At 42.8% G+C, this 24766-nt stretch overlaps 1 protein-coding gene and 1 pseudogene across 1 annotated transcript; one reads left to right on the top strand and one right to left on the bottom strand.

Moving 5' to 3' along the window:
• Positions 1–959: 959 nt before the first annotated feature.
• On the bottom strand, positions 960–10434 carry LOC137875807 (uncharacterized; annotated as a pseudogene).
• On the top strand, positions 10142–24000 carry atoh8 (atonal bHLH transcription factor 8). The gene is made up of 4 exons (XM_068714149.1): positions 10142–12113; positions 13169–13324; positions 17755–17946; positions 23385–24000. The coding sequence occupies exons 1-4, from the start codon at positions 11472–11474 to the stop codon at positions 23388–23390; spliced, it is 996 nt and encodes a 331-aa protein (XP_068570250.1). The 5' UTR covers positions 10142–11471; the 3' UTR covers positions 23391–24000.
• The last annotated feature ends 766 nt before the right edge of the window (positions 24001–24766 follow it).

Raw genomic sequence — 24766 nt, 5'->3', positions numbered from 1 at the left:
TGAAGCTGATGTTCAGATGTCCAAAAAAGGTCTAGAACATCCTTGTAGTAAAATTATATGGCAACTCTCAAAAGTACTTAATAAAAAAGTAAAAACTTGCATCAAACTAACTTTCTGTAAAATGTGAGTTTTGGAAGCCAGGACTCTCAACCCTGAGTGTCCTTGATATTCATCAATAACTCTGCCCTGTGCACACACCGTATATATTATTGACATTTTGTGCTGAGAAAGAGTATAAAAGTCTTGGCCCTTCAACTATTCAGCAGGACGGTTCTCCTGTTACACTAGAAAATGATTTGATGGCTGCAACTTAATGTGCTCTACTCTACAGTAATTGAATTATGTGTCAGCATAACAGAATCCAGCTTTGTCTTCTGTATACAGTAGCACAGATACAGGCAAAAGTGTGTGTGTTTGTGTGTGTACTGATGATCCTTGAGAAGCAGGCAGCTACACTAAATACAGATTAGTGGCGATTAGCATCAAACACCTGCACATTCACATCAGCAACGGCTTAACTGGTTATATTGTTCAAAGTTAAACATGGACATATTTTGAACTGAATAGCACACACACACACACACACACACACACACACACACACACACACACACACACACACACGGCACATTACAAACATATTCTTCATTCAAGATACATTTTTTTCCTGTTGACACATGATACACCATTAAACGGACTGGTGTGAGTTTTAGCTAACAGGCACAGTGAATAAATAATCAAAACTCCAGCAATATGGATAACACATAAATTAATTCTGTGTTCTACACATCCATTCATCTTCATGAATCAATACCAGTCTTCTCTTGGCTGGAGTTTAGTGTGTTTATTGATAAAGGACATAGGCTGGGATATAATGCAGGCAACTCCACCTAAACCCAGTTTACCCTCCCTTGGGCTTGAGTAGTCGTGGATGGGTTTGTACGGATTTAGGTATGAGTCTAGTCGGAAAGGTAGATGGGCTGGAGTGAACCGTATTGGTTGGTCTTGCTGCATTTGGGGTGATAGGCGACGGGAGGTGTCGGGAGGATGGATGAGATGTCGGGTGCGGTGGCATGTCGTGACGGATGGTGGTTGGAGTTCGAGGTGGTGAACTCGGAGCAGTGTAGGAAGCCGAAGAAAGCCAGCAAGAACGTGGACTTTAATACTTTGTACATGAAAGGAGGCAGATAGCCTGAGCGGAGGGTACGGATGCAGCGGGTGAGGAGGTCCGAAGTGAGGGGCAGACGTTTAGGTGTAGGGCGTGGTTCAGCTTTACGGAGACCTTCGAGTAGCATAGCGATGTGTGAGCGGGTAGAGGCTGGCGCGGAGCCCTCGAGGACGGTTTTGTGAAGAAGTTGATTCCACTTATGTAACCCGTATGGTGGAGGACTTGAACAGCGTTATATCTAGATGAAGTGACCGTCCTTTATTATTATTGTCTACGACGCTCTTGTCTGAGTATCTGGCTATGGTCTTTTTTGGACCATTCATTCCCCGAAAGAATGGCTGCTATGACTATGGGATATATTTCGTAGATCGCAGAAGAAGGAGTGAGGGATGGGAATTCAGGCGGCCATGCGGCTGAGAACCCCTTGTCACCGTGGAGGCCGCCGAAGCTAATGGAGGGTGCTGCGTCTGTGAAAAGCTGGATGTCTTCGGGCTTGGTGATGTGTTCGTCGTAGTAGAAGTAGATGCCGTTCCAGGAGGAGAAGAACTGGTGTCGTAGTTTAGCAGTGCAGCTGGGGTAGCCTGTAGAGGTGGGAGGAGTTAGCCGAAGTGGGTGGGACATTAAAAGGTAGAAGTAAGAGAAAAGAAAAGGATGCTGGGATGGAGGGATGAATGTAAGATCTTTAGTACGGTCGATGGGTACCCGATAGGGTAATGAGGCTGGTACCAAGGTTTTGAATCGATCCTCTTCAAGACGAGTCACAATTAAATATCTGTTAAACTACGTGCGGGAGTCAGAGATACGGCGTTCAGTAGGAGAAGGTGTAGTTGTTTAAGTTTGGATGCTGCTCCCGATCTGCTGTTAGCCTTGACTTAAATGTGTTTAGAGAAGGGCTGTAGACTGTGTCCTGCCTTATATTGTTCCATGCCATACTGACTCTGGCTGTGAAAAAAGATTTCTTGATGCCAGTTTGATGCTGGATTTGTAGTTTCTGGGGTTGTGGTAAATAGTGTTGGACGTAGCATTGAATTTCCACAAGTGGAGCAGGGTCTGTTGCGTCTGATGCTGTCATACCCACATGCCTGGGTTAATAGTGAAGTTTGGGGAAAAACATTGCAAGGTGAGATGTCCCTGGCACAGAGGGAGATTGAGGTGGGTGGTATACGACCTGGGCCTCTGGATTGATTGATGTAGATGGCTGTGCTTCTTCAGCCATGTGATGCATTATGGTGTCATTGTAGCACCTGATGGGGCGCGGGGAACATGGAAGTGCTCTGGAGGCTCAGAGAGCGAGGGAGGTGTTGTGCTGCGACTGCTTGAGTAGTTTGAAAAGTTGTGCTTTTTTAACGGACTGATGTAAAGGAATGTTGCGTTGGATGATTGCGTTCTTCGGTTGAGAGACTGTCCACTCAGAGAAGTGGGATATGTAGAGACTGTCGTCGAAATGGTGAATGAGGGTCGCGGTGGTTTCACCAGTCGTTTGAGCGCCTGGATCTACAGTAAGGGGTGAAGGGATGACGGGATTAGGGTCGAGGGGTCGAGGGATGAGGGGATTAGGGTCGAGGGATGGGATGCCGAAATCGGGATCTCCCCCCGATCTCTCGCCCGTTGGAAGGCGGGGGCGGACGACTTCAGAGTTGACGGAGAACGTGGATGGCTAAACGCAGCCGAGGTTGCTGGCGACGAAGCGTGGTGAGAGAAGGAGGGAGCTCCGGGACTTCGGGATATGGCTGGTAGTCCGGAAGGGTTGAAAAGAGCCTTTGTGCAAGGTAAGTGGTATTAAGATTTTGCTCGTCTGTCGTACGTCGCGTTGAAGCAGAGTCAAAGTTTGTTTGTTTGTATGTCGTACATCGTGTTGAAGCTGAGTTGAAGTTTGTTTGTTTGTCTGTCGTACATTGTGTTGAAGCTAAGTCGAAGAGCGTTTGCTCATCTGTCGTACGTTGTTTTGAAGCTGGGGGGTTAATGTGAAACTCCAAATACATGCACACAGAATGTAGACATACAGTACACTGCTAAGCGTTTATTTAATTGAACATAGCTAGTGGAAACGACAACGAGTCCAGCTGGACATGATGTTTGACACCAGAAGACTTCAGCAGGAAGAGAGAGAGAGAGACAGAGCACCCTCAAACAAACACACACACACACACACACACACACACACACACACACACATCACCTCAGACCCACCCCCACATACTACTCCATGTTAAGGGTTGTTGCAGGCTGCTACTAAGTTAAATGTAAGAACTTGTGGCCAGCTGGATCTATGCTGTATAAAATCACAAACTGCTGCAGAGAGATTAGGTGTACTGTAAAGATTAAGGGAGATAGAAACTGAATAAGAAAGGGAAGTACAGGGAAAATAACAAATAGAGAAGAGTAGGGAGAAGGAAAAATAGATACAAGAAGAGAGAGTGATAAAGAGGAAGAAGTCGAGTGTGTGTAAGAGAGAGGGAGAGATTGAGGTTAGACTGCAATGCTGTAAATATGTATCACAGATGATTTTTACGGATGTACCTCTGCTCACAAGACATTAGTAACCTTCTACTGCCACTCTGTGGTCAGTCATAATACAATCATTGGTGGAAAGTTGAAAGTCCATTTATTCACGTTGTAAAGTATCCCAAAAAAAGTACCACGCATACCATTTAAATGCACTTAGTTACATTCCTCCACTGACAACACTTATATTAAATAATGTTGAGGTACTTATACCTTACTTGAGCATTTCCATTTTCTGCTTCTTTATAAGTCACTACATTTCAAAATATTGTACTTTTCACTCTTTTTACAGATTAAGATTAAGAACAATTCTCCCTCTGGCTCTGACCCAAAAAGATTCTGGAAAACAGTGAGAGATCTTGAAAATGCTGTTTTTGTTAATGGACGACATTATAGTCTCTGATAAGGTGCGTATAGCAGAATTTTTTATACAGCATTTTTTAAAGACTGGTTTTATTTTCCAGTCTGCTAATCCACTTGCCTGGGCAATAGTACTTTTCACTTAAGGCCACCCTCCATATCACTAGCTTCTCACAATATCTCTCCCCCACCGGCCCCCTACACATAGCATCCATCTCAGAGGGTGAGGTCTTTAACAAGCTACTTAGGCTGGACCCTAAAATAACAGTAAGGGCTGATGAGCTGAACCCTTATTCTTCAAGATTGCAACCCCCATTGTCACAACTCCCCTTGCAGCTCTTTTTAATCTGTCCCTCCACACAGTTGAAAGTAGTTGTAGTATAATCTTGATATTGGCCACTCACTGGCGTGGTTCTCTAACTATCTCATGGATATGTGTTAAATCAGAACAACTCCTCTCTCAGCCCCTCCCTGTCACTAAGGGTCTACCCCAGGGTTCAATCTTAGGACAAACACTATTTTCTATCAATATGAATAAAATTGCTTGTTCTGTTAGAGACTCGTCTATCCACTTCTATGCTGACGACACAGTTGTTTATGCTATTGGTCCCTCCCCAGATGTAGTATATACATCACTTCAAGATAACTTCCTGAGAGTCCAGCAGGCTTTTTCCACCCTAAACCTTCTATTGGGTTATTCTAGACCAGATCACTGAATACAAATATTTGACTATCTGGCTCGACAGCACTTTGTCCTTCTCATTACATAAGCAGGTTATAGTCTAAGGCAGAGGTCTTCAACAGGGGGTCTGCGACACCTAGGGGGTCTGCGGAGGTACTGCAGGGGGTCCGCAGAATTTTTGGTTGATTAGAAACAAATTTAAATGTCTTTAAATACACATTAACATGAATCCAACAAATGGATAAATGGAGGCAGAAAATGTTACTTTACAGTCAGAAATGCACACATTCGGCGACACACTGGAGCTCTCTCAAGCTGGGCACCGGTTCATTCACAGCGCGAGACTAGCCTGGACCTGTCCCTCCAAGCCTCCTGCACACAAAGAGGAGGACCTGCCCCTATCGCTGCTGTGCCAATCACAAGGCTGCATGTTACATGCTGGCTCTGTCTGGTTCCCCGTGATTGACCGAGAGCCTATTCAGTCCCCAGCTGACTAAGATCCCAGACACAAGGACGCAAGCTGCAATATTATTTGAAAAGAAGATACTGTTGTAAAAATAGTTTTTTTTAAATTAAAAAATGACATTTACTTCACCCACGAATCCTTGTGCAATCATTTATGCAAGATATTCCTGGCTTAAACACTGCCGCTCTTATCCACAACAGCCAACTACTGAGGCCAGTATATTATTATGCCAAGTGTATGGACATTGTTATGAGCGAAAATGGATTGTTTTGTAACTCAATCAAAAAACATTACATTACATTACATTACAGTCATTTAGCAGACGCTTTTATCCAAAGCGACTTACAATAAGTGCATTCAACATTGGTAATCAAAAGAACTACGAGTCACCAGAAGTCATAAGTACATTTCCTTTTCCAAACAAGCATCTAAGAGCATGAAGCAGAGCATAACTCAGAGCCAAAGTACATGGCAGAAACAAGAAAAACAGTTAGTGCTATAAGTAATACGATTACAATAAGTGCAACAAGCTAGTATGAAAACAATAAGCACTAAGTGGAAGGCTCAGGGTAGCACTTCCTGAAGAGGTGGGTTTTCAGCCTGCGCCGAAAGATGGGCAGCGACTCCGCTGTCCTGATGTCAGTGGGGAGTTCATTCCACCACTGTGGGGCCAGGACAGAAAACAGCCGTGACCGGGTCGATCGGCCGCCAGGACCTCTGAGCAACGGGGCGACCGATCGCCCCGAGGCAGCAGAGCGAAGTGGTCGGGCGGGGGTGTAAGGCTTGACCATGGCCTGGAGATAGGAAGGAGCTGTTCCTTTCACTGCCCTGTAGGCTAGCACCAGAGTCTTAAACTGGATGAGCTCTTACAGGTAGCCAATGTAGAGAACGGAGAAAGGAAGTTGTGTGGGAGAACTTGGGGCGATTGAACACCAGGCGAGCTGCGGCTTTCTGGACAAGCTCCAGAGGTCTGATGGCCGACGCCGGGGCGTAGTAGAGAGTTGCAGTAGTCCAGGCGGGAGATGACAAGAGCCTGGATGAGAACCTGCGCCGTCTCGTCAGTCAGGAAGGGACAAATCCTCGTGATGTTGTAGAGCAGGAATCTGCAGGAGCGTGTGACGAATGAAATGTTTGCCGAGAATGACAGTTGGTCATCCAGGGTCACACCCAGGTTCCTCGCAGTCCGAGTTGGCGTCACCACGGTATCATCAATGGTGATGGACAGGTCCCGGTGCGGACAACCTTTCCCCGGGAGGAACAGTAGCTCGGTTTTGTCTAGGTTGAGCTTGAGGTGGTGTGTCGTCATCCACTTTGAGATGTCAGCCAAACACGCAGCGATGCGCGTCTCTACAAACATAAATCTGTCCATTATTTTAATAGTTCAGTCTTGTATGCAAGATAACAGGTATGTTTATGCATGGCAGTGGCACTAATAGGCCATCACTCATTTTAAAATAAAAATTTGAATAGCTTGTATGCATGATTATCATGCAATTGACAGACAATGTTGATATTGGCATTGGTATCAGTTGACAAGGTATGTTTATAAATGGCAGTGTCACGGCCACCCTACACCTTGCACATGTTTAAAATTAAAACATGAATATATGAACCTGTGTATTATTTGAATAGCTTAGTATTGAATGCACAATAACAAGGTATGTTTATACATGGCACTAGGCCCAGTTTAATACAAAACACAATTTTATACAATATATATAGTAGGGGGTCCCTGCTCCATCTCTCTATCAGTTTGGGGGTCCTTGGCCTGAAAAACGTTGAAGACACCTGGTCTAAGGTCACATCCAAACTTAGCTTCTTGTATAGAATGCGCTCCAGCATCATTCCCTCTACTAAATTAAGTTTTGTTCAAATGACCATCCTTCCCATGTTAAACAATGGTAAAGTTATATATAAATAGGTTGGTATGCAAAGCCACACTCCAGAAGTTTGATGTTCTCTATCACTCTGCGAACCGATTAGCTACGCCACTTTCAAAACACACGATTGCACTCTTTATTACTCTGTTAACTGGCCATCTTCACACAATCGTCATAATACTCATAGGCTCATGCTTATCTACAAACTGGCTAGAAACCAGCCATTATTAAAACACATATGTACAAATTAATCACAGAAACTACTCCTTAAAACTAATAAGAGTTATTCTGGACTACCGGACTTTATCCCGTTAAGCCCTAAGCCTTTTTGTAGGCCTCTCCTCGATTTTTGCAACCCATAATAAAGAGAGTGATTTTCATCTAAATATAAGGTGTATTTTAATAGTTGTTATAGTGTAGAAAGCTGACACTTGTGAAATTTGCTCTGATTTGTAAATATCAGTAGATATGTTACTGGTTAAGAGTACATTAAGATGGAACACAGCACAAATTGAAATTCTTTATCTCCGATTATAAATTAATCCAATTTTGATAAGATATTTTTGTTTTATGTTGTAGTTGAAAGCTTTAAACCTCTCCAGATCATAGCCCAATGGGTTGGAAGTCTCTCTGCACAATGTTTTATTTGATAAAGTGAAGTATTCAAGAGCTAGAGAGGTTAGAGTGCAGAGATTTCAGCCGAGGTCAACCAAAATGTCATTTGGTTCCAGCTGTTCCATTGTAATTTTATAGAGTATATAATTATATATTTCACTTCTTTTATGACTAATAGTGTTCAATCTATCATATGCAGCAGTTTGGCATCATTTAGAGAGCCTGGATCCTCTCTGAGCCTGTTTATGTCTGTCATCCATGGGATTTTCTCATCTGGCTTCCACTCCAGGTCTCCTAGCTCAGCCTATGGTTGGTCGATTTCAGTCAATCGACCCTGCTTAGAAGCGTCTGAGTCCTGGCTATCTAACAAACGCATCGTGATTTTGATAGACAGAAGCGTTAGCCAGTAAGGAGTAAAACGGTGGCGCGTCACCTGAACCGTGCGCAAAAGATCGCCGTGGGGGGATGGGTTCCTTTGTTAGGCGGGCCCTTGTTTCTGTACGGGGGACATTTCAGAGACGCACCGGAATTACGTAGAAATATTGTTGACGGAAATAAGCGGAGCTATACAGCAGAACAACGAAAAGGTAAGGAGCTTTGGATGATTTTGAAGGATATTGCGCATTGTGTTTCTGGTGTTTGTTTGCTCACAGCCTTGTGAGGGTTTACCGGAGAGACGATCTGATGGTAGTTCTGGAATCTGTGTCGAATGCTCGTGCTTTTTGCTATCTCGCTATAAGTTGCCTATGCTAACCGTTAGCTTTGTTATGCTAACTCGGAGAAGAGCGAGTTATGGCTAGAAATACGTGATTTTGTGATAAATCTTTTATTTGCGTACACTATTTGTGTAGAATGGTGTTTGGAGTGTGCAAGAATGTATTAGATTGTTTGTTTTACCCAGATTTTGAATTTCTTTTTGGATTTTTTTTTTTTTTTTCATATTCATAAATGCATGCAAATGGACATTTTTGGACGGTAAATGCTACAGCGGACCCGAATTCGGGTCCGTCGGGCTTAACCAAAATGCCTGAAGGCTAACAACCAAAATGTATTGTGAAGAAGCAAGAAGACAACAAGCGTAACAGGCAAAACAAAATAAACCAACCTTCACTATGCCACTATTAAATGTTTTTTGTATTTAATTAGATTTGGCTGGCAAAATATATAATCAAATGTAGATTTTGTTTAAGACCTCCAGTGGTGGACAGTTAAATAAAGGTTATTTACATAATTGCATTTTGACCGATTGTAATCACGGTCATTGCATCATAGTCCTCGTGACCTCACGTGCTGGTAACTTTATTCTGTCATGTGATATCACATTCAATGCAGCAGCAGCACTTGATGATCTGTCAAGTGGAATGCCATTCGTTGCAGCAGCAGGGGGATCAGTTCGTGGAATTACATACGTTGCAGCAGCAGCATTCGGATCTGTAGTGGAATCACATACGTTGCAGCAGCAGCATTCGGATCTGTACGCACCCGTTCCTCTTCTTCTACGCTGCCACCTCAGAGCCCGTGACTGCTTCCCCTACTGGCCCCATCTGTCATTAACCCCTTCAGCCGCCGCTCTCCCCATTCAGACTATTGTGACAGACAGGCTGCCCTATCCACACTGCAATAACAAAGCCATAAACAAAAACAACCTCTACTACTCTACCTTGATCAGTGTTTAGAACGAAAAGTCGCTTCACCGTTTTCGTCTTGCATTGTCCAGGTCACCTGGTAGGTACGATCTGTCAGGTAGGATGCAAACAGGGAGAGTGCAGAGCCTGAGACGCCCATCCCTTCGAGGGTGGAGAGGAGGATCTGATGGTTCACAGTGTCAAACGCTGCAGACAGGTCCAGGAGAATCAGGACAGAGGAGAGAGAGTCCGCTCTTGCGGTGTGAAGCGACTCTGTCACCGCAAGGAGGGCCGTCTCTGTCGAGTGACCCACCTTGAACCCGGACTGGTGGGGGTCCAAGAGGCTGTTCTGGTGGAGATAGGAAGACAGTTGGTTAAAGACAGCACGTTCAAGTGTTTTGGATAGAAAGGGTCAAAGAGCATATTCCTGGCCTTGACGATAGTTTCTCTAATAGCTTGTTTTTTTTATTAAGAGCATTTGGAACATGTAGCTTCATGATATGCTCTCGATCCAATTGTCTTACTTTTTTAATTTGTCAAATTCAAACAAGCGTGTAAGTTCCTGTTATACGCCACCAGGTGGTGCTGTTGATCCGTTTCTGTAACTTTGAGTTGAGGGTAATCTTTTTTTGTTTGATTAGTAGTGAATAATCTTTGTTAAAACATGTCGGCTACAAATACACTCTAGAATCTAAGGCTCCAACTAAAAAAACTAATGTACAAATACTCTCTCTCTCTCTCTCTCTCTCTCTCTCTCTCTCTCTCTCCGTCTCTGTGTGCATGTGTTTGTGTTTGAGGCTCGAGACAGCTCCAGCCAGTCAGACGCCAGCAGACGAGCGCGAGCCCGCTTCGCTTTGTAACCATTAAGCTATCTGGTCCTCCAACGACAGGCTGAACGCTGCACGCGCAGAGCAGGATCCCGTGAGACCCGGAGAGGATCTACCGGTGTCAGCTCAGAAGATACAGCTCGTTGGACTTACAAACAAAGATAAAAACAAAGATTCATATCTGGATAAGCAGGAATTTACTGTATCCGTTTTACACGTTGAAGTGGCAGCGCGATACCGGAGCGTTTCTTCGAGACGGGACCCGAAGCTCCACAGACTGTCGGTGTGTCGGTCCCGGGGCAGCATGTTTGGTGGAGTTTAGAAACTATTGCTTTGAGGGTACATGAACTCTCTCTCTCTCTCTCTCTCTCTCTCTCTCTCTCTCTCTCTCTCTCTCTCTCTGTGCTTGGCATATGTTGACACTCCTGACAGCCCGTGGCAAGTTATCAATTATCTAACTTCGAATACGATCCAATACGCTTACGACCCTCTGGGTGCTTTGAAAACTTGTGTATAATGTGACTGTCTGTTTTTGATGTAGTCATTATTACATAACTGGTCAGTGCGAATGCATTTAGCATTTGGAACTGCTCATGAAGAATTGCCATCCTGTTCATGTGCTGTTCCCGTTATTTTGTCCAGCAGCTGCGGCTCCGCTGCAGCCGATCTGTGCTCAGTGTGTGTGTCAGTGTGGGTTATTCACAGTGCTGCTATGCAGACTGACTGGAGCCACGCTCAGACAGCTCCACTGTAAGCCCAACTCTGAGGCGCAGGCCTGGACCGCTCACACAGAGAGAAACCTTTGCAGCTGAGGAAAGCTCCCTGCAAGTCTGGAACCAGAGGGGCCACTTGTGCGGAATAGCAGATGTTACACAGCTTTGTGTACTAATGTGGATTATTCAGGATGCTGCTATGCAGACAGAGTGGAGCCACAGAAACTCTGCTGGTAAAGTTGCAGTAACACACACGGCTGTGCAGCTTCTGTCAGTGCAGTTGAACAGCTTGTGTTACGCTGTTGGCAGCTGAAGGTTTGCCAGGAAGGAAAGGTTGTGTTTTTTATTTTTTTTTAACTCATAATGGTTAAGTATGAGTACATTATGAGTTGGAAACTTTCACATAGACTTGGACCAAAAGTTGTGTCTGAAACACAAAAGTTCCCTTCCACTTTTGTACAGTAATGAAGCCAATGCAAGCAGGGGAACATTGTGAAAGATGACAGTGAAACTTTGTGGAATTTAAACATTTTGCGTTCGAGACACGCAGTGCATTTTGCATAGTTGAAATTAGATTTGTTGTTCAAATTTCACTTCAATAGCTTGTTAGTTACACTAATTGTCGGAAAAATGAAGAACCCTCATCCGCTGAGTAATACCTGGAGCAGATCCATTAACAAAGACCCAGTGCTGATCTCTGTGCCAGACACTAACAAGAAGTTCAAGAGGAAGTCTCGGGAGCCTAAAAGGCTTTACAGCGGCCCTGAGCCCGAGACGATGAACACCTACCCAGAGAACATGTCGGATGTGAACTCGGTAGATGACACCGAGACAGAGGCGTGTAATGTCAGCAGGTTGGCTCCTCTACAGAGACAGCTGATGATGTCACAGGAGGGGATGGCCAGTACTCCGGGGATACTGTCCGGACTAGAAGGTAACATGGCTCCAGCTCAGAGCGGCGCCATAGACATGAGAATCGGCATTAACGTGCCCGCCATCACTTCCAAACTGTCCCAGTTACCCGCCTCTCCGTTCTCTAACTCTGAGATCTCCCACTGGCCCACCGCCATCTCCCAGCCTCTGTCCAACAGACACAAACTGGGCCTCCGCTCCACTTTCCCTCTGTCCACATCGTCCAGCAGCAGCCACAGCCATTCACCCAACCACCAGGCCTTCTCCCTGGAGCCCCAAACTGCAGCTCTGCCTGTCCCGAGATCCTCCCAGACCTCCCAGTGCCACGAGTATGTGGAGTCCCAGGACCAGTCACCTGAGGTGAATGTGTGGAGTGTCATGAAGAAAGTAACGCGTAGAAATATTGATGTAATGGAATTAGAGCTGAAATGAATTCATCATTAGTCAATCGACTGAAAATGAATTGCAACATTCTGAATTGATTTAAGCTAAATGTATTACATCCCATTGATTTGTATGTGTATAGTAAACTTAATATATTACAAAACAAGAATTTAAAAACAGTAATTACTGCTAGAATTAAGTGCATTTGACCTCTTTTTGAGATGATTTGTCTCATGTGTTGTGATAATTTGGGATGGGCAATAGTCATCAGCAGTTATTAATCCGTGCTTTTCAAAGGGACATTCACTAATGCCAAATGATTAGCTTTTGAGTTTCAGTCCCTGCGGTAGGGATCTGCCCATCCTCAATACTGTAATAGAAAGACTGCACATGAGAATGTATGCTGGCTATCTACAGGCCCAACACTAAATGTGGGTTGTCTCATTCTGGTGACCATCATGAGCCCAGCATTGTGATTGAACAGTCCTTATGCTGCTTCAAGCTGCCTTGTTTCCTGGATTCCATTATGAACTTAAAACATCCCCAAATCTTATTTTTTTAAAAGTAATACAAGAAATCTGCCAACCCAGTGAGGTAACACATTTCTAACAAAAATGACAAGGTGAAACAATACATTTAATTGTTAGAAATGATTTTTAATCAATGTCTCTTCATCATCTGCTGTAGTTAGGTGCACATGATCCTAAGGTTGACCATGGTGAGGTGTTAGTCAGGGTTTGGTTAGAAGGTTTGACTGCTGCCTCGTAGTTCTGATAGGGGTTTTTTCCCATGGGCCTGGGTCAGCCACGGCGTGCCAAACCAGCAGGGTATATTCATGATTATATTTCCTACTGCTGCTGTTCACATTAACAACTGGGATGATTTTATTGTGAGGAGGGTATAGGAAATGCAAGGTAACCTTGCTGTCCTTGACTTGTGGGTTACAAGCTCTATTCCAGAGGACAAGTTTAATAAAATGGTGTTGTGTAGTTCAGTGAAACAGAAAAAAACAAATGTCCTTCTGCTCTCAGGAGTCTCCCAGGAGGCGGGCTGGGGGGAGTGCTGATGGACCTGGCCGTCTCCCAGAGGTCAAAGCCATCCAGCAGACCAGGAGGCTTCTAGCCAACGCCCGAGAGAGAACCCGGGTCCACACCATCAGTGCTGCGTTTGAGGCCCTTAGGAAGCAGGTCAGACTCGCGTTCTATACTGATCACGCTAGAAACGCACGCATGTACAAGCTCAAACACACGCATACTGTGCACATAAACACTGCGCGGAATCACATACATCGTTTTGGCTTTCAGTAAATATGTTTACGGTGGCCTCAATGTGCAGATGCTGACAATATACTGCAGGAAATACAGTCTGTTGGTCTGTAAGTGAAGTGGACACAGGTTCACTTAGTTTCTCATTTAAAGCGCTGTATAATGTCGTTATAGCAGACCAACATCAGAATGGCCACATGCAGAGTAGCTGTATGGGCCAGCACCAACAAGAGATTCTGTCTGATCACATGTAAAGTGGGGCTGATGGCATCAGTTTACTGCTGTAGTCTTGCCTATAAGAGCACAAAGCCTCATAAATCTTTTGCCATCATGCCATTAAAAAAAAAAGTTACTGAGCTGAAGCGCAAGCGAGCATTTAAATGATCCTGAAACAGGAGTTTAGTTGGAGGATGTGGGATAAACTCCAACTATCTATTGTGTATGAAGCTTTTTTTATATTTCACGAGCTCACAGACATGTTGAGGAGAAGGGGTGAAGCTCGAGCGCAGGAAGTCTGTGTCCGCAACAATATGTCAGAGTGCAAGCATACAGTTTGAGCAGAAGCAGAGCAAATCCAAGCACAAGCAGGGGCTGTTTGTGCTTGGATACCTAAACATGAGTCACGCTCTCTAATGGAAAGACCGTATCTTATAATAAAGATAGAAAAAAACTCCATGGTAACGCAGTTTGCCTCAAATTTGAGAGCAAGGCAGATTAAACACGACAATAAGTTTGTGTTCTGATTTCATAACCACTAATAAATAAAACAATTTGTATAGGTAGGTAGTAACTGACTTTGGGCTTAACTTAACTTAAAACTTAAGAAAAACTTTGTTTGGTATAGATCCCTGCAAAAATCACACCATTATCATGTTGGTACGTTTTTTAATAAAATGTACTTTATCAAACCCAAATTGGCAAAGTATTGTGTTACAGCAGCAGGTTATTCAAGCATTTCACAGGAACAGTAAATATACATATCATATATATATATATATATCTACACAGTATAAAGAATATATTAGAATACACTTTAGATATAACAAACCACAAGTAGAATATAAAATATAAACATAGGATAACAAAGCAAATACTACATTAGACATACATTTGCAAACTTCTTTCTTTTAAAATTGAAATGAATTGTGTGAGAAAAACAATGTGCAATTTCACCAAACAGAGTGTAATGGTTCGGACAGAAACTAGCTGAGAGTTTTCTGTTGGAGAGAGGAGAGGTGTTGCAGAGGGTTATTGCTTCGGAGAGGAAATGTTTCCTGTATTGGTGCTTTCGCCAGTGAAGCTGAATCAGTCTGAATCAGAGAACGAGCTCCGCTGTCGGTCCACTAAAGTGGAGAGGCCTTCTTAATCACTTTATTAAGTGTGTTGGTGTCACCGGCTTCAGTGCTGCTCCCCCAGCAGACTACAGCCAAGTACAGTGGCACTCGTCCAAGGATCTCAGCTTCCTCAGGAAAGGGAGTCTGCTCATCCTAATATACAGGCTCAGTACTGGTCTTAATAGAATAACTGTGATAATAATGTAAAATGATCATTCCCTCTAATATCATTGCAATATCAGTCAAAATTTGATTTTGTTTAATTTAATTATTTTTTTTACTTTACTTAAAGCAAAGAATGACCACTTAGAGTAACTTGTAGTCACATTATAATGTATTATAAGCGTCGAACAAAAAGTTCGGAAATTAGTGTTTGGTAGATTATTTCTCTGTTGTAACAATGCTTCTTGGCAATACATTTTATACCGTTGGAAAGCCTGTTTATTTCCCTTTTTAAACGGTGCCTCATTTGTAAGGAACATGCATTTCTGGGATGAGCAGCACAGCTGAGTATGTGGGTTGCGCCAATTAAAAATTTGCCAAATCTTCTCTGCCAATGCCAAACAACTTGTTATATTGTTGCTATAGTGGATTGGATGATTGAAGTCTATCAGTAACAAGGAAGAAACAAGACATATTGGCAATTTTACAATTTATTCATTTAACAAACAGCCAGGAGCCTCAGTAGCGTGTGGAAGAACCATACACAGCCACAACAGCCTGGCACCTCCTCCTCGTGGTCACCAGCCTGGTCACACACCGCTGTGGGATGGCATTCCACTCCTCAAGCAGAATTTGTCGCAAGTCAGCCAACGTGATTGTGTTTGTCACTCTAGCATGAACAGCACACCCAAGCTGATCCCACAAGTGTTCAATGGGGTTGAGGTCAGGACTGTTGGCAGGCCATTCCATTCTTTCTTCTCTCAAATTCTGGAGGTAGTCTCTGATAAACCCCGCTCTGTGGGGGCGAGCGTTGTCATCTTGGAGGATGGAGTTTTGGTCCCAGACTGTGGAGAAATGGGATTGCCACTGGTTGCAGAATCTCATCTCGATATCTCTCTGCATTGAGATTGCCTCCAATGAAGACAAGCCTTGTTTTTCCAGTGATGGAGATGCTGCCCCACACCATCACACTGCCTCCACCAAAAGATGTTACTCTATCTGTGCAGCAATCAGCATAGCGCTCTCCCCGTCTTCTCCACACTTTGACCCTACGGTCCAACTTCCGTAAGCAGAATCTGGACTCGTCGCTGAACATAACGTTCCTCCACATGTTCAGGTTCCAGTGCAGGTGTTGCCGACACCAACGCAAACGGGTCTGACGGTGAAGGGCAGTCATGGCAGGCCTCCTGGCGGCCCTATGAGCCCGGAGATTGGCTGCGTGCCGTCTGTTCCGGATTGGCTGGGCCGAGAGCCGTGTGCCACATCGTCCTGCAAACCTTGACTGCAAATCTGTAGAAGACAGCCTACGGTTCCTAAGTGCTGAAAGGGTGAGGAACCGGTCTTCTTGGGGTGCCGTCTTCTTGGGACGCCCACTTGGCGGCCTGTCTCTTCCATCCCCCGTTACATGGAACTTGGCCTTCAGTTTGGAGATGGTACTAGGGCTCACTCCAAATAATGCCGCAACTTGCTTTTGCGGAACACCAGCTTGAAGTTGCCCTTGACCGCACGGGCCTTATCAAGATCAGACAAACGTGGCATGCCGATTCTTGGAGCAGACACCAATTGACCACTGTAGCAGGGCCCATGCTCACAGGTGCTGGCTGATTGACACCTGATTGTCAGCACCTGGGGGTACTGGAAGCTCAAAACAAGAGTCAATAGCAACAGCAGAATAAGTTGTTTGGCATTGGTAGAGATGATTTGGCAAATTTTGAATTGGCGCAACCCACATACTCAGCTGTGCTGCTCATCCCAGAAATGCATGTTCCTTACAAATGGGGCAACGTTTAAAAAAGGGAAATAAACAGGCTTTCCAACGGTATAAAATGTATTGCCAAGAAGCATTGTTACAACAGAGAAATAATCTACCAAACACTAATTTCCGAACTTTTTGTTCGATGTTTAAAAGTGATTATTATTAAATATTACAACTATGAGAAATATAATACAATTTGATCCTTGAGTTAGTAGTATTATATTATATATAATATATATATTATATTATATATTATATAAGTATTATATTATATAAAGTGCTTTATAACGTGTTGTTATAATTATTGTTATAAAGCATTTTTAATATTTGACAGTGCTTATAACAGTGCTATAAGCAGATTGTAACTCACTATAATTAAGTTTATACTGCATCATAGACATGGGCAGTGGGCAGACCACAGCTAATCCAAAATACCACAACTATAATTTTAACAAGAAAGAACAAATCTGATCACATCACACCGGTTCAACAATCTCTGCAAAAATGTTTCCGCAAACTACGGGCTACGATGACTGTGGACGTTTGTGGAAAAAAATATGTTTCATGAATATGTTTCATATCAGTTCGTATCACGCTTGCAGCAACGCGCAATGCCACATGATTAACGTTGTGAAACAATTGATCAGGCTTATAGGTTCGAAAAAAGATCATGGTTTGTGTTCAAATAATGACATAACAACGTATCCAAACATCTTAACTAAGGTAAATAGATAACAACCACACTTAGCAGACTTTCTTACATAATGTAATAAGCAAACAGTTAACATTGACTTTCGGTTTCATATGCAACAGGAACAGCGGACTCCTGGGTGAAAGTCATGTCTTTGTTTGAGTCATCCATCCACCCCTCCCCTTAGAGGATTTTATCGGCTGTTATTATACCACGTAACTTTCAATAATGTTATTATACCACGTCATTTTTAATAAAAGTCACTTGATATACTACGTCACCTGCTCAGTGTGTCCCTCGTTTGACTGCGTCACTTGCTGCAAAAAACGTCCACATCCAACATATCTGTGGTTTGCAGAGACGTACAAAAACTCTATTCCCAACTCCCTCTACTTCCTCCTCTCTCCAGGTGCCGTGTTACTCTTATGGGCAGAAGCTATCCAAGCTGGCAATATTACGTATAGCCTGCAACTACATCCTGTCTCTGGCTCAGTTGGCTGAGCTGGACTACAGTCCCGACCACGGCAGTCTGAACTTCTCTCAGTGTGTGGAGCAGTGCACCAGGACCCTGCAGGCCGAGGGCAGGAGCAAGAAGAGGAAGGTGAGGCTGCACTCCTTCTCTCACGTACACTCTGAAGTAGTGGCTGCAGAAAGAAACACATGCTTTATAATTATCTTTGATCATATTTCAGTTAGAGGCCTCCCTGTTTTCTGACCCGCTCCTGGTACAAACTTAACACATTCTTCGTGTTTACCTGTTGTTGACAAATTACTCACCACTCTGCTGACAGCACTTTCTCTTTACACACAAACACTGTTTTTACTCATTATTTTATTCCATTCCTTTTTTACTTTGCCATCCTTTTGTTTGCTCTTCAGCTACTGTCAATGAAACTCAGCAAGCAGGAATTAGAACTGTGTCAATGTGTATTGTACCTAATGTAGCATGTGAGCCATTATAGTACAATAGTTCAATATTTTTTATTATGAGATAGAAAGTCGAAATGATGAGATAGAAAGTCGAAATTCTGAGATAAAAAGTCATAATGATGAGATAGGAAGTCGAAATTCTGAGATAGAAAGTCATGATGATGAGATAGAAAGTCGAAATTCTGAGATAGAAAGTCATGATTATGAGATAGAAAGTCGAAATTTTAAGCACATCTTAAACACAGCAGTCATAGAAGCAGCTCTTTGGCTTAGGTTACCCTACATTTGACAGAGAAATGGATTGTGAGTACGTTGAAGAAATGAATTGCTTGCTGTTTCACGTGGGATTGTACTGAGCAAACGCAACCTTGGAAGGATTTTAAGAAGCAGCTCTGGCATAGAAAGAATAAAACCGATGTGGCCACCTTCATTGAACAGCAACTGGAAACATCTGGTCAGTGTCATGGTTACAGATGGATGCACCTAAAGTGCCATGGGGATATTTTTATTATCAAGTCCAACTTTTCATCTTTTTTTGTAATTCTTTTTTTGCTGCCGGAGCCAAGTATGCCTCCAAGAAAAACCTAAAATTGTTATAATAAGTTATAATAACAGAAATGTGCTTAAATATATTTTTTACATTTAAATAATTGCATGTACAATATTGTTACACTTGAATAAACAATAGTCAAATGCAGAGACCGTTATTTAACAATATGTTAGGGAGTAGTTAGTTATACAGTCTTACTTTGAGGGCGACCATGATGCTGATCACCGGCCCGGGGTGAAAATGAGTTTGACACCCCTGATGTAAACGATGCAAAGAAATGTTTTTGAATTATTGAACTTGAATTATTCACTGTTCAGTCCACAGTCTACAGCTTTCAGCTTGCTGCTCTTTGTAATTGATGTAAGTGGGTGGAAGTTAAAGACAGTGAGCTTTGATTTTACTTTAAGGGCCTATATTGTAAAAAGGGAGGTCTAAAAATCATAAAGCAGGTCTAAGTTTTATTCAATTCAATTTATTTTTGTTTAGCCCAAAAGTTTTAAATACTGTGAAAGTACTGGAACACTCAATCTATGTAAAAACACACACAGTCCGTATTCAGAAACAACTATACAATATATAGACCACTTCACAGATTGAAGCGTTCTGAATGTGTCCCGGTTAATTCCCCGTTGCAGTGTGTGTGAGAATCAGGAAGTAAGCATGGACCCAAGCCGTTGCCTAGCAACACAGTTCTGTTGAAAACGGAGCGTTTCAGACAGACAGTATGAGCAAAAAAGTGAAAACATGTTCTCGTGGAAACCCAAAATACGAGTATGAACCTGGAATTGAACATGACATGTCCCCTTTAAAGTCACATTAAACCTATGGTATGGTATGATACAAGTGAGAAGACGGAAAAGAGAAAAATAAAGACAGGAGGTCAAATGTGCATCACAAATATCACAAACGACACTTGACATGCAGACTGTAGGGCCGGGGATTGAACTCGTGACCTGGTGGTTAAAGGAGAAGCCGCTGGACCACTGAGCAGCTGCTGCATCTCTTCTCTACTTCTGTAGGTCATATAGAGGCGTCTGTATTTCATTGGTTTTTTTAACCGATTAAACGTTCCTTGTAGTAACTTCAAATGAAACCGTTTTTGGGTCCTCTCCCGGTTTTAAGAGCTTCTTAAAGGTTAGGTTGGTATGGTATCACCTGCCAAACGCTTCCTTTGTGCAGTAGAAGTGAGTGTGTGCATGAAGCAGTAATTCTCACTCTGAGCCACAGACTCTGACCAACAACCCACATTAGCTTTCTCACTAAAGTCTCCTTCTTATCTAACTTCCAAACGGGAACACTGCTGGTTCTTGAACGAGCCACCGGTCAAACATTCACCAGGGAACAGTGCGCCGCTAACGGCAGTTTGCAGGCTAGCTGCTAGCTGTAGCACATTAAACAGCATGTAAATGTGGCTGCGAATGTCAGTTAGATGTGTTCTCTACTCTTCAGTACAATTAAGAAGTAGACTACTGCACAAGTTTGTTCACTTTCACGCTCCCTATTCGTATATGTATAACACCGACACTGTGGCAGCCTGCTACAGAAGCGTAATGCATTCTCTTTAGAAAAAAATGTCTATATTTCTGAAAATTAAATCTGTTGTTTTTCTGACTTCCCAAAAGTCTTTTTTTTCTTCCTTTTAATACAAAACTATTGACAAAACACTTGAAGAACACATTGGCATTACTTTTTGCTACAAAAAGGGATAAAATGTGATTTCACACACATTCAACACCTTTATTAAATACATATATTTTAAAGTGAGCAAGCTTGGATTGAAGATTTTCATTTATGAGACAGTCAAAGTGTTCAGCTTTCCCATCCAGCTTCACACTATTGCAGTCATGTTGCTCTTTTAGATGTTAACTAGCTGAGGGCTTTTTCCCTGCTTGCTGGCTGTTTCTCTCTGTGTGCATGCCTGCATTGTGTGTGTGTGTGTGTGTGTGTGTGTGTGTGTGTGTGTGTGTGTGTGTGTGTGTGTGTGTGTGTGTGTGTGTGTGTGTGTTCTCAAAGTTCCAGACACCAGATGTTTAGAGTGGAAGGGAAGTGGAGCTGGCGCCATGAAGGGCAGAGGGCAGCGAGAAGGCACGCGAACTGAAACCACACAAACGTGCGCACACACACACACACACACACACACACACACACACACACACACACTTGGCACATTCCCCAGCAGTCTCTCCAACACATTCCCCCACTCTGCCTCTCCAGGCCATCTGCTCCAACATACTTTGAAACAAGGAGGGGAAAAAACACAGTCATCATCAGCCTGTCAGACATCAGCAGCTGGTGGAAAGACAGAGGGGGGGGTGCATGCGTGTGTGTGTGTGTGTGTGTGTGTGTGTGTGTGTGTGTGTGTGTGTGTGTGTGTGTGTGTGTGTGTGTGTGTGTGTTTTAATTTTCCTCAGAGCCACTGAGTCTGTGCGCACAGTTGGCTGGAAAAAAGTTTTTTTTTTACTTCATTGTGATTTGTATTTTTGCTCCACCATAAACCTGAGGTCCCAAATATCCCAACTGGAACTCATTTCAACACTAAGAGTTTCTACGACTCACATTGTAGTTGAAGTGAAGGAAGACGTTTATATTGTACTTAATTAAAGAGGAACTTCTCACCAAATTATTATATTTTTTTTGCACATAATCTCGTAGTTTGTTGTCGGCACATTTTTCTGCTCAAAATTAGCTTAATAAAAATGTCTGCTTGGGCAGGCCACCTGCTGTGATCTATTCAAGACATTTAGGATGACGAACGGTAATGCTAGCTGTGATAAACAGCATGGCTGAAATGTATTTATATCCCCATAAATGAATACGTTTGAGTTGACTCTTCTCTGTGGTCTCACTGAATGTTTCGGTCTTTATCTTGTGTGATTTTCTCTCCGTGTTGTATATTACTTAACGCGTTGTCAGTTAGTGTCTTGGTTCCTGTCATTCAAAATTAGTTTTAAACCCGTGTTCAGATTCAGAAACATCATTTTCACTGCATCCAAACATCCGAAGTACTGAGTTTATACACCGTAACTACAAGCAGCATTTGCATCGCAATACTTACTTTCCGTCATACATCTCCCAATTTTTCTTTTGTATCAATATTCATGAACTGGAATAATAACACCTTGGGACAAGTGCAAAAATGTAGATAGATCTATATTCAGTGCATTCAGAAATTATTCAGACGCTTCACGTTTTTATATGGTGCAGCCTTATGCTAAAATTTTGTTAAATCCATTTTTCTCTCATCAGTCTACACTACAATATTTCATACTGGCTCAGCGAAAGCAAGATAAGGTGGACAGCCATCTTCAGCTCTCACCAGAGCCAGAGCCCGGACATGAACCCAATCGAACGTGATTGAATTGAAGTCCGGCTCCTGACCGGGCCACTCCAGGAGGTCAGGGTCACATTGTCTTGGCTCTGCGCTTAAGGCCGTTGTCCTGTTGGCAGGTCAACTTTCGGCCCAGTTTGCAGTCTTGAGCTCTGTGGACCAGGATTTCATGAATATCTCTGTTCAGCTTTCCCTCAACCCTGGTCAGTCCCTGAGTCTCTGCTGCTGAGAAACAGCCCCCCCAACATGATGCTCCACCACCACCACGCCTCACCATGTGGTTGGTATTGTGCAGGTGATGAATGGTGCCTGGTTTCCTTCCAGACATGACTCTTTGGAATAGAGACCAAACCGTTAAATCCTGGTTTCATCAGACCAGAGCATCTTGTTTCTCACAGTGTGAGAGTCCTTTAGGTGCTTCCATGCGTCTTTCACTAAGGAGAGGCCTCCGTCTGGCCACATCGGTACAGTTTTGCAGTGATTGTTGTTCTGGAAGTTTCTCTCATTTCCACACAGGATAGTGGAGCAACCATCTAGTTTGTGGTCACCTTTCTTACCACAAGCCTTCTTCCTCAATTGCTCAGGCCACCCGCTCCCCAAGGAGTGGTGGTTGTTCTAAACCTCTTGTATTAAAGAATTAGGAGGGTGCGCTCTTTGGAACCTTTAACGCTTCACTTTTTTCTTGTAACCTTCACCGGATCTGTGCCTCGACACTCTACAGACAGTTTCTTCCGCCTCCTGGCTTGTTTTTTACTGATATACATTTTCTTGCATACTTTTTGATTATTTGTGGAAATTAGATTTCTGTGTATTGTATTGTTTGATACATGTCCCTTCAGACAGGGTTTCTTTGAAGTTTATCATGTGGAGTGATTACTGTGTGTATTTCTGCTCCCTGTAGATTTAAATCTCTTCAGAATGAGCAGCATAGCCTCCAGCCCGCTAGTCATCTGAGTCCATTCATACACAATACATACACAGCCATGTGTACGCCGTATGATACACTTCTGTCATTTCAATTTCACTGCAAATGTGCATTCTGTAAGTGATGTTAATATTGTGGATGTTGTATGACGATGTGTAAACGTTCTAATCACACTCTGAATTCCCTCAAAACTTCACAGATAGACAAACCCGGAGCTGTCAGAGCTGAGATCAAAGTAGCCTACCGCCAATCTCCCAACTTTCAGCTCACACTGTTTTGATGGACTCACTCCTCTCTGTGTTTCAGGAGTGAAGCTGAGAGCAGAGGACCGGTCCAACGTGCAAACCTCTGACAAAGCAACGAGGAAGCAGAATACTGGGAGGACGAATGACGAGATGAGGATCAGAGGAAAGCTGAGGAAGTGGATACATGAAGGAGTGAAACTTTTTTTTTTTTTTTCACCACTCATTAATAACTAGCATCAATACTTGACTCTGAGGTGGAATTGTGGAGTTTTGTACATAAAGGACAACAACTGACAAACAGACAGAGATGCAAAGGGACTTCAAGGATCAACCCGCGGAATCCCTCAGCAACAACCTGCACTCAACTATGCATACAGCTAATAACATTACATTACTTCGCATTGGAGCCACTGTTGCCATCGTCAGTATGTATGTAAGAATGTATTTCATGAGAACGCAAATCATCATGAGCATGAAGCTCATCTGGTCGCAGGTGTAAAAAGCTCTAAAGCAACATCAGTTTGATGAGGATAAAACATTGGAACAGTCACCGCAGCTCAAGCAGTATATTCATTAAGCAGTTTTAATACTAGATGTTTTATTGTTCATAATCCTGTTATATTTCAAAATATGCCAATTATGTTTATTCAGTACAAATAAAAATAATTGAAAACATATTAACCATTGTGATTTTTCACAAACACTACGCTAATACAATAGAACTATACATTATATTTCTCTCTATGTGTATTTATATTAAAGGAACGGTGTGTATGATTTACGGGGAATGATTTATTGGCATAAATTGAATATAGTATTCACAACCATGTTTTCATTAGTACTGTATATAATCATCTGAATCTAAGAAGGTTTTATTACAATAGAATGATCCCTTCATATCTACATGGCAACGGGTCCACTCCACAGATTCGCCTTGTTTCTACAGTAGCCCAGAAGGGACAAACCAAACACTGGCTCTAGAAAGAGCCTTTTGCTTTTTTTTTTGTTACCTGAGGGCCACCGTAGTTCTTCAGCACGCTTAGAATAGGAGCGAAAGGAATTCAGTTAGTTGCAATCTGCGACTTCACCACTAGGTGGCACTAAATCATACACACTGTTCCTTTAAAGGCCGCAATAAACTGTTGGCAATAACACAATTGTTAATGGATAATTTTCCCACTGATCTATAATCTCTATATATATATATATATATATATATATATATATATATATATATATATATATATATATATATATATATATATATATATATATATATATATATATATATATTTTGTCACTGTCTTCCTCCAGCTGTGATCTTCTGATCATCAGTTATTTCATCAGACTTGACCAAGCTCCTCCAGAGCCACACAACACATCACACAACTGTTTCCACAGGTTGAGTCGTACATCTCAAGTCATGAGGAGTGAGGACAGGTT

Source organism: Cebidichthys violaceus, unplaced genomic scaffold (genome assembly GCF_023349555.1).
Source record: "Cebidichthys violaceus isolate CVI_PGR_0920_01 unplaced genomic scaffold, fCebVio1.0.p SCAF_2, whole genome shotgun sequence".
NCBI lineage: Eukaryota > Metazoa > Chordata > Actinopteri > Perciformes > Stichaeidae > Cebidichthys > Cebidichthys violaceus.
Note: the sequence above shows the minus strand (reverse complement) of the source record. Positions and strands in the feature narration are given on the sequence as shown.